At 38.0% G+C, this 11,138-nt stretch overlaps 1 protein-coding gene across 3 annotated transcripts; it reads right to left on the bottom strand.

The window, feature by feature from the left end:
- Positions 1-11,138, bottom strand: gdpd2 (glycerophosphodiester phosphodiesterase domain containing 2). 3 transcript variants are annotated; one of them, XM_034202934.1, is made up of 16 exons: positions 11,015-11,138; positions 8,741-8,976; positions 7,737-7,840; positions 7,502-7,595; positions 7,180-7,239; positions 6,986-7,084; positions 6,776-6,869; positions 6,124-6,269; positions 4,426-4,508; positions 3,549-3,711; positions 3,238-3,444; positions 3,000-3,148; positions 2,168-2,315; positions 1,921-2,003; positions 1,809-1,837; positions 1-564 (listed from the first exon to the last, which is right to left on the bottom strand). In XM_034202934.1, the coding sequence occupies exons 2-16, from the start codon at positions 8,825-8,827 to the stop codon at positions 491-493; spliced, it is 1,620 nt and encodes a 539-aa protein (XP_034058825.1). In that variant the 5' UTR covers positions 8,828-8,976; positions 11,015-11,138; the 3' UTR covers positions 1-490. The 3 variants fall into 3 exon arrangements, with proteins under 3 accessions (XP_034058825.1, XP_034058826.1, XP_034058827.1); XM_034202935.1 differs by having other exon boundaries at positions 11,054-11,128; XM_034202936.1 differs by lacking the exons at positions 7,737-7,840; positions 11,015-11,138.

The following is an 11,138-nucleotide window of genomic DNA, read 5'->3' on the forward strand; positions in this document are numbered from 1 at the left end:
TTTGTCATGATGCAACACTTTTAATGTATACCATAACCTTACAGTAACAAAATAAAAATGTACTTGGTGTTTAAAAATAATATATTCATGTTGTTGAGGATTTTTGTGGTGCTTTTAGTTACACTGCATGAAATGGAAACAACATTTTAAAAAGCGATGTACAGTACATACAATTCATTCAGTTGTGACAACATGAAATACATTTTGTAAGAAAATGGAACAGCAACAACAGAAAAAAACGTCTTGACATAAAGTGCCAATAGGAAATCAAGTGCAGATCTTCAGTGCAATTACAGTCATACAATCTGAAAGAAACGTTATATTTTGAGTAGAACAGAATAATCTTCAAAACCCAGTTGACCCGCTAGAGTTAGAAACTAAAAACTAAAACCGCCATCCTTTCTTTCTGATATAGGACTAAACTATGCTGGTGGTGCAGGCCAGGATGTAGGTCAGTTTTGGGGCTGAATCTCCTGCTGGCGTCAGGGATCTACCTGGCGGGCAAGAAGGGCGACAGTTCTTTCTCGTTCCAGGCCAAAGTATTGGGACCCTGCTTCTCTGCTCCTGTGAGGGGTCACAAAAATACAGTTTTAAACACATCCATTTCAGTGAAGTAGCTGGCCCCATTTTCTAATATTTTAAGTACCACATTTATATTTGGTAGTGATAATGTAATGTTACGTAGTTTCCATTATCCATTTTAATTTGTTGCAGTTCTTACTGTAAGGGCCTAGCCAGCATGTTGATGTTTTTGTTATTGTTCCCATTTTTGTTTCTCTCATTTCAGTCTCAGCTTTCCTGCCCTTGATTGAACTCCACCTGCTTCCTATCCTTAATTAGCCTCACCTGTGCCCCATTATCATCTCTCCCTCTGTCTACTTAGTCTGCATCCACATTCCCTTCAGTGCCAGTTCGTCTTAGTTATTCCTAGCGTTCCAGCAGTGTTTTTTTCCTAGTATCTGATTCCACGTGTACCTGACCCAGCTTCGTGTCCTGACCCGGTCCCTGTCTACTCCTCGTCTGTTTTGGTAGCCTTATTGACTGATCTCCCGTGTACCGAACCTTGGCTATAAAGACCTTTTTTGCATCCTAAGCCTGTCTCTGAGTCGTGCTATTGAGTCCTCCACTTGTGTTCATTCAGTCGTTACACTTACAAAACTAAGTCCATCAATTTTTTTCAATTTCGATTTTTTATCCATTAACTCTGCAATTGTAAATGTTTGTAAATGATACTGTTAATGTTAAGAATGTGCAATTAGGTAAAACATTTTTTTTTTAACAACCTGGCAATCCAAAATGTGTAATGATCGCCTTACAGATCTATTAAGCTTCAGTATATAATTTATACATTTAATTGAGTCAATGTCACACCTGTCCTCTATACCTTACTTAAAAAATTTGACGTCAAAACCAAATCAAAAGCTTTAAGAAAAAAGTTGTAATATGTTGTACCTTTTAAAAAAAAAAGAGTAATAGCAATATTGATTCATGGATAGCAATGGTATTTGGGGAAGGCCCACATGTTTCAATGTTCTCTCAACTAGATAGATAGATAGAATAGAGCTGAAACAGTTAGTTGGTTAATAAGTTCGTCCATCACCAGATTTTTTTAATTTGACATAATAATGAAGTGAAAATATTTGAGTTTTGGACTACAACATTGAAGATGTTGCTCAGGGTTTTCTAAAAAGGTTGATAAACATTAAGAACTTAATTTTGAAAAAAATCTGGTGATTGATGAATAATGAAAACAATCATTGATTACAGCCCTAATGTTAATATTCTTTTAAAATCTAATCATACTTTACCTTGTCTGTGACTGAAACAGTTTGTTTTCCTGGTAGAAACAGTGAGGTGGATAAGTTAATCTATTATTGACATCTTTCATATAGCAGACCCACAAACATCTGTTCCACTTACCATTGTAAGATGTAGAGTCCAATCATTATAAAAATAGATACAATGTCCACTGTAATCCATATTATTGTGTACTTAAGAGGTGCCTGAAACACACAAACAAGCCCATAACATCAAGGCCCATTACATGTTTTGGAAAACATTTGAATAAACTTGTTGGATCTAAAACAAAATAGTGAAATAAACCGAAAGGTAGTTAAGTGAATCCTGTGCTACTGTACGTGTATTATTATGTATTAGGCCTACTCACCATGACCCAGTTTGGCTTCTTCATGTCTTTTAGGAGGTGGCAGGAGTTGGTGGTAACAGAACTGGCCCCCGCACACCACAGCAGAGAGAACAGCCAACGCTCATTAACCACCCACAGGTTCACCGTAATGTTCCTGCCCCGAGTCTCCCTGTCAGATATAAACACAGCGCTTGAAATGTAGAACTTCGCTCCGATTACAGTGTAAGTAAATGAAAAGATAAATATATTGGAAGACAGGAAAAGCAGGACAGCATGTGTTTGCAGGTCTGTATATGTATGTTTGTCTCTGTGCAGTATAATGTATGGGTGCATGTATGTGCATGCAAATGTAGGCTATTTATTACGCTCCTGTGGCCCTTGTCTTTACTTCCTTTTTGGTCAATGTATTCGCTGTCAAAGTGTTCTTATAACATCATGTTTGCATTTCTATAAATACAAATATCAATAGCAAATAGAAATCAACATTAAATAGTTTTTATTCTTGCATAAAAGGCGAGACAACTACAAAAAGTTCTGTACACTTTCAAACTTAATTCACATGGATTCGTTTTATGTAGAAGACATGAAGCCTGTCACATTACGTTACATGTACAGTAAGTTATTTCAGCACTTGAAAGGCATTGCATTCCTTAGCAATTTTTTCAAGGATTGTTTTCTCATCCATAGACATATTTTTGTTATCATTTTCCCTGGAAGCCATTCCTGTGTCTTTTTATTGAGTGCCAGCACCGTGTCGCGGCCTGCTACACATACTGTTAATAACACACTGTGTAGTCCTGGCATTAGCACATAGACGATATGCGTGTATGTAGTTCCATATGTATTTCTTTACCTGATTTTATTTGTACTGAACTTGCTGTATTTCAAATTAAGGTGGTTCCCCTCTTCGTTAACCATCTCACTTTCGTTGTTATAGAACTGAATGAAGCCTGGAGCAATCTTATTTACATATTCTCTTCCAACTGGAGGAAGCCAGAGGATCTATAAAAAGAAATACACAACAACTTAACAAAATATGCATTATCATTAAATATTTCAAATTCCATCAGATGCATCAGAATTAGACCTACCAGGCTTGGGTCAATGCCAGATCTCAAGATGGTGTCGACTGTGGCTACTGTGTCATTTTCCTGGTTTGGACTGTAAAGGTCAAATATCACTGAGATGTTGTGCTGCTTGGCGAGGTTGAGGAGCTGACGTAAGGAGGGTATGGTCTGATTCCTCGCCGTTTCCCTCTCCTCTTCTGACAGCTTGGACACTGACTCGAAAGGATCTGTCTGGAAAGTTAGAGCGCACTTCCTGTAACTGTTGCATGATACCACATCAACCTTTAAAAGTGAGTGTGAGGACAAGCATGTGTCACAGCACGGCCAGCCCTTACCTTTATGAACCATTCGCCTGCATTCAGACTCTGCAGTTCCTCCCAGGTCAAGTCTGCGCTCTGGTTGAAGTCCTTGTTGGGGAACTTGTCTTTTACATTTGTTGTTCTCCGCAGGAACCCAGACTGATTATTGTCATGCATCAAGAATGGAATTCTATCTTTACTATTGTATAAAAACAAATTTAAAAAAGCATCTGTGAGGCCGGAACGATCCCAATTTTAAAGGTACATTGAGTAATTCATGACCCTCTTTGACCTCTGTGGGCAACTAAGACACTCTTGAAAGGAAAAACATTGATTGAGCAACACAAAGCAACATAGATCAGTCATTTGAATTGATCAACAACCAGATAGAAGCTGATCAAATGATACATGTCATGCTACTATAATATGTAACATTAGCATCTATTGTGGGGAGGTGGACACCACTAGTCAAGTAACATCCCCAATTGGTTTATGCTCTATGGTTTTTAAGCCTCTATATTTGAATTTTGGCCATCTCCATCTTTTTATTTTTAACCAAATACAACACAATAGGGTTCAGCTAAGTACAATTATACACTGAACAAGACTTTTTCAGGCAACTGAAATGTTAGAATTACATTTCATAAAAGTTAACGAGGGACATCCAAACTGGACAACATAGCTATGATAAAATACTGTAAAGCCAGTATTTATTTCAGCAAAGAGAAGCCTGCTATACTTTTGTCCGATCATTATTTTCAAAATAAATAAAAATATTTTCCATCATAATATGTCAGCTTTATAATTGAAAACTGTATTTGTGCAGTGAAAAAAAAGGTAAACTAACAGTAGCGAACACTCAGTGGTGCTTTGGATCTGTAGAAATCACTGTAATCACTGAAATTCATCGTACCTGAGCTGTACGTCTGTCTCGAAGGCTATGACGCCGCACGAGATGCTCTCGTTGAACGACATGATGGTGTTCTCTGGGGCCATCTGAACACAGGGAGGACAGATGGGTGAGAGACATTCATGGGCATAAGCTAAAAAAATACCCTAAAGCTAACCTCACTTTCACAGTATTAAATTCAGCTTATTGACAGTGACACAAGAGCACAAAAACTAACAGGGACAGAATTGCACAGCATATGGGGCTCTCACATGATTGGACATGTACTCACAGCTGAGCCAGTCATATCATTTTTTTGTAAGTCACAACATATCAGTTCTCACACTAGAACTCCCAATTGCCACAGGAGAGAAGAACATCTATATATCTTCCGTCACAAACTGAAATCCCTGTTTTGCTTGTACCTTTGCCATTACATTTAACAAACACAAAAATGTCAGTAAAATAATTTAGCCCATTTGAAACTAATGCACTACCACTTCAATGGATTGTCTTTTTCGTGGGGAATGTGTGTGCATTTTTCTTGTTATATCTTTATGGTTTATTGCACTTTTTGTAAGTCACTTTGAATAAAAGCGTCAGCTAAATGACATATATTTGTGGGGGAAACTTCTGAAGCAATTGGAGTCAGGACTCAGAGAGACACGAGGAGAGCTGGAGCTTTGATGTCAAACACTGAGGATTTATTTGGAGCTTCGGCCAGAGAATTGACAAGACATGTCACGGGCCACGATCTGACCACACGGTAGAGATGCCAAATCAATTCTGAAGAACTCTTCTGTAGCTCAAGGTTTTAACTAGTTCAGAGTGTAATAATCAACATTCTTCAATAGACTAAACAGCTGAGGACACTGAATCACATTTGTTGTCGCGTATGGCTAGGGGTCATCTACACCCCGAGAAGGATGTGTTCCAGGTGTCCCACAACAATTACTATCTCTGACCGAGAGTTGCCCGGTCGTAAACTGGTAACAACAACAAAATGCTAGGGCAGCCCCTCCTTAAGGCTGGGCATCTGCGTCAGAGGGCGAGGGAGGACATGCAGGGCAAATTATTCCCTGACAATATTGTAATGTAAACTCAATATAATATAGTTATAGTTGGATAATAAATGACAAATTGATGTTCTATGGGTGTTATGTAGCAGATATGTTTTGGCTTGGAGCCTTGACTTTCTCTCTAAGCAAGAAAGTGAGAAGCATATTTCTCTGAATGTCAAATTATTCCTTTAAATTATCACTAAACTGCTCTCCTCTGACTACACACACAATATGTATAACTGGGATGGCAGCTCGTTCCAACAAGATTATTGTTGCTAAACTGCCTGATCCGTCCACATTTATTGTAAGAGAGCAATTTCAAAGGCTCAAGATATTTTGACAGTCCTCCATATCCTCTTCAGGGATTTAGAAGATCAAAGGTCAGATAAAACGGGGTAATCAATTGTTTTTTCCCTCGTCCACCAAACGGGTAAATACTCATGAGGATTTAGCTGATGAATAGTTTCCAAAATAACTGTTGATGGATGATTCTATAGGTTACTTGAAGTATTCATGTTTGTGTTATTTGTTTTACCTGGCTGCGAGACACATTTCCCCTGAAGGACAATACATTTAGAGTTGAAAAACAAGTTGAAAAGAATTGGACACAATGTGATCATGTGTACGTTTTGGGTGTTGTCAAGTAAAACAGGATGCTCACCATCGGTGCTCCGCGGTGACCAATTAGCTTTGGTTTTTCAGGTAATTTAGCCAACTCTATCAGACAAGGAGACTGGATGATCAGGGGACACAGGAAGATGGCTGCTGACAGCACCATAAATACTGCTCCAATCAGGAACTTGGACCCTGGTGAGAACAAAAGTAAAACAATAAGGCTTTCATTTTGAGTTGTTTACAAAATCCCTTTGAAAGTGTGAGTAAATAACAAGCAATGTTTGTTCTCTGGGAGTGTAATGAATATCGTGCTGTTCCAGTCTGTGTTTCCTATTTGTCCTTGCATGTATTGACACATGAATGTTTCGGTACATATTTTACAAAAACACCTTAAGAAGAGAAATTAGTAGTGACAGCTTTGTTGAAATCTCACAATTTCACTCGCTGAGTTTCATGAAAATGAATGGGTAAGATTTGGGGTCACAATTCCATAATTAAGGGTGTTGCCAGTTGTGATACAGATATGTATATCTGTGTCCTCTGTCCTTTATATAATACATTTTGATTCACTCTTTCTATCAACCTATAATGTATCTCAAAATGGACTCTTTTATAATATGTGTGTTTGGCCATTTTTGTGTTGATGAAGGAACACATTGCTGTGATTCTTGTTATTTTATGTAACGTCTGAGACATACATTTTTCTGTGGCTGCGTGAATGCCCTTGAAGACGAACGAGGACAGCAGCGTCAGCGCCCCAACAGCACCAAACTGCAAGAAAGGAGCTGTGGCCTGCAGAGAGGCCGACATGCACATCAAAAACTTGCTGTACAATGACAATTACGTTAAAAACAACAACAGACATTTACACTTTGACATTATATTATTCCCTTACACACTTTCTGTACCTGTAGTGAAAGAGGAACAGTTGGCCATTCTTGTGGCCACTGCAAAGAAATTCCTGTCAATCCCAACGCCACGAAAATCACACCAAGAAATAACAATATCTGAGAACAGAAAAAAAAAAAAAGCATAATAAACAATCTCACCAACCAAAGCATAATTGTTTTTAAAAAAATGGAGATTTACATGTTGTTGATACCTTGTGCAGCCAGTGTAAGTTGAGTGGTTCTCTTATGGCAACTTGGAAGAGCGCAAATAGCTGTAATAAAATATATTAGATTATAAAATTGTTTATGAAAACAGTTTATGGTACCTTTCCTCTCCAATCATCAGTAGAGACACTCTACAAAGCTTCTTACTCAACCCACCAAATCCCTTTTGTATGCTTTTATTACATCTGATACAAGGCAATAGCTATTTAATGTTTCCTATTTAGCTTTTATAATCATATCATCTCATACCAGTATTTACCAGCACTCTGTATTATTCTGCAACATCACAGCTTTATTCTATATTCTCACCAGCAGCAGAACACAGTAGCTGGTCATCACTGCGGAAATGATGATGAGCACCATGAACCAGTTCACCCATAGTTTCAGCTTTTTGAAGCCCTGCCTGAGAACAAAAGAGAGCAGCGCAGGGTTAACAGGATAAAGGTCACCAATAAAGAAAAGAAAAGAAAAGAAAAGAGAGGACTCTGGGCTTTTGAGCTAGATTCCATGTGGGCTATTTGTTTGTATGTTGGTGATCACTCACCAGTTCACATCTTCTCGGTCATTATAAGTAACCAGACAGATGTACATCCAGCACAGGCAGAGCAGGGACACCAGAGCCACATATGATAGCCAACAGCATGCATGCTAACATGAAAAGAACAGGTGAAATATTATTCATTTTCACACTTCTAAGCTATTTGGTCGTTAATATAATAACATCTTTTGTATTCTGTTTGTGATCAGAATAAAGTATGTGGGAATGGATACCAAAGGGAATTTGATCTGAGAAGACAATGGAACAATGTCAACATTTTTTAATGATTGCTCTCTCGCCCTTCAATCACGTGACAACTTCACACAAACAGGTCCTTTATGCTCCTTCGCCATCAACAACACACCTCTACCCTCTCATTCTTGTAAATTAAAGTCCCCAACATCCTCCTCCCCCTTTTAATCCTGTTCCAGATTTTTTTTAAAACAAAACATGTTTGGGCCTGCTAGTTTTCTTCTTTTTGTTGGCACATATGTTTCCTTACCCTCATGACATTCCTATCTCCTGTAGGCTGCACCAAGTTCCTTCTATCTCAAGTCTCCACTGGTTAACCGTCAGATATTTCTTATCATTTCATTTCATTTGGTTTGTTCATGTAGTTTGTATGCTTGTTTGTATGCTATCATAAAGTGTCTTGGAGAATTTAGAGAGGTGCTTTACAAATACAAAATATTATTATTATTACTATTATTATTATTATTTTACAAAGTCCATCTTTTGTAAGCTTTCTGTAAACAAACAGCAATATTTCTGAATTCAGTCTGGTGGAATGTTAATCCCTGATTACAGGGATTTGTTTGGAGTTACGCCCAATGAAAGAACAAAAAAACCTGAAGAAGGAAAAAGGTAAAGTGATTTTGGTCAATTATTTTATAACCATCACATACAGACAGTATAAGGCAGTGGCAAAGGAATGATGAACATCTATGATTCAAACTTCCAGGTAATTTAATAACTTAAATATAAACATAAATATGGCTAGAAATACTCACTTTTTTGACCTTACTTAAGTTACTTTTCCAGTGGCAGCTATATACGACCCTGCAGCACACTTTGCTACAGCTATCGTTTTGAGTCATCACGTCTCCTCCTCATTCACAGTGTAGGAGGTACAGATCCTGTTCACTCTGGACACCTGCTACATGCAGCCTGAAGAAGGATGGAGGGGCCCAGATAGCGCTTTCTGTGGATACCGAGAAGAGGCCCGAACTCATTCACTTCTCCGAACCTATGAAGTGTAAAGGAGGGAGAAAAAGACGACTGTGACAGAAAGCAAATGAGGGGAGGGGGTAATAAGGCGATCCCTGCTCAATAACCCTCACAATAGAACCAGTGTGCAAAATGGGGTATCACCACTGGCAGCACTTACAATAGCCAACACCATGGGGTATTGAGTAGTGCAAAGACTGGCCAGTGAGTGAAGTCACACTATTGGAGGCTGTGCAGCACAAACAACCACAGTGACAGGCACATCCATGCACACAGAGAGTGGGCGGAGGAAACAAACAGTGCAAGTAAAGAACAAACTGGTTTTTAACGGACAAAGTGAAGAGAAACCTATTTGGAACTGGATAATGATTTTAGAAGGGGTAGATTTGGATGATGCCATGCTAAGATGCAATAGCCAAGATACTTCAACTTGTTGGGGCAGATCATTTCACAGTTGTGCCCGGTTTCGTTCCCCCTTTTAGACCTTACGTGGGTGATGTTATTTGTCACAACAATACAGGCATATTGAGCAATAAAAGTTTCTGTTGAGATAAGGTTTCACACGACCAACTGTTTCTTGTTGGACTTGATTTTAGGAGTGGGTTTTTCCCACAGTCAAAGCCTTCAGGGTATTGAGCAAGTGAAAGCTAGGGCATATATAGAAAAAGCAGGTAAACGAGGTCTATCTATTGAGGAATGAGCTTCTGCTAAATAAATAGGAGATTCAAATCTAATTTGTGCATGTTTGGACAGATCCACAGGTGTAAATGCTGCTGGCATGAAACATAAAACACCTTTTCTAAAGCAGACTTAATTTACAGTACAAGGAAGTTATTAAACCTGAGCTCAATGTTGAGTAAAACTGTAGTATTTGAGATCAAGCCCACTGTGACGAAAGAAACTGAAATACAAATGTCCCACTTAGAATCAAAGCACCATGAAATTCTTCTTTACAGTTGAGTTCCTTACAACATGTTTTCATGACCCTGCTAAAGACACTAGCTGGAAGCCATCACTGTTTAATATTTCACTATATTAATTATCACTCTTATTAACCAACTCATACATAAGCACACTTAATACATGCTTCAAATGATGAGTCTATATGTTAATACAATGGATAAATCTACAGAAACAGCACATTGTGGTACCTGCATTGTGAAGCAGATTAAACTATAACAAGGAGACACACCTTCTTAATCTACTCTGCCACTTTACTCTGGTTGGCAATGTTAACTGTAATTAGTCACAAAAATCTAGGGCGTTAATCAAAGCAATAAAGACTGATGAGAGATTACATGTCCAAACAGATTTGTTTACATGATTTATGTTTATAAAACAAAGTATAAGATAAAACCCATCAATAGTCACTGTCACTCTTCCTTATGCATACCATCATGCAGCTGAACTTCCTCTTGAAAGAAGAAATGTACTGCTTTGTGGTGACTTTCCTTATGAACAGAAAATGTTTTGCCAATGTTTTTATTTTCATTTTTACTAATCAACTTCCCTCTTTAGTATCTATTTCACACATCAGAAACCCCTTAACAGTTCTCAATACAACGTGAACTAAAATCATTTCAACCATCTGCATCCAAAAACCCACATCTAGTGCTTTGTTTTTATACCTTTCTTTTAATTGTATTCAGTGTTGTAAAAATGTATTTCTTTTTCAACTGACTTGGAGTTTATCATTTGATATAGTCCCGTTTACCCCATTATTTTCCTGTAAGCTTCTAAAAGGTACAAAGGTGCAGCAGTTGGGTATTCAGGCTGCCTTTTGATTTGTTTTCCTATATTTATTGCTTTTTTCTTTGCATTCAGTTTGCTGTGTTTATGATGTTTAACTAGCAAAGAGTGAATGGTGTCAATACCAAGTTGTGATCTTGAACAATTAAATAACAAATGGCTAAAATGTTTACAATAAAAAAAGTTTAATCTTTTTAATCTTTTGCATCAAGGGCACAAAATCCCAAAGAATGAAAAGAATTCAGGAATTTAATCATACCGGTGTTATTAAAGCATCTGCAGAATCTACCAAATCAAAAGAGACTCACCATAAATTGCACTGCTTTGTTAAATTCCTTCATACTCACTCTCTCCGTGGGAAAACCACTCTGACTGCTTCCACTCTACTTCTCCTGCATCCTTTCCACTTTGTGAGTCGCAGAGTGAATGTGA

Source organism: Gymnodraco acuticeps, unplaced genomic scaffold (genome assembly GCF_902827175.1).
Source record: "Gymnodraco acuticeps unplaced genomic scaffold, fGymAcu1.1, whole genome shotgun sequence".
Taxonomy (NCBI): Eukaryota; Metazoa; Chordata; class Actinopteri; order Perciformes; family Bathydraconidae; genus Gymnodraco; species Gymnodraco acuticeps.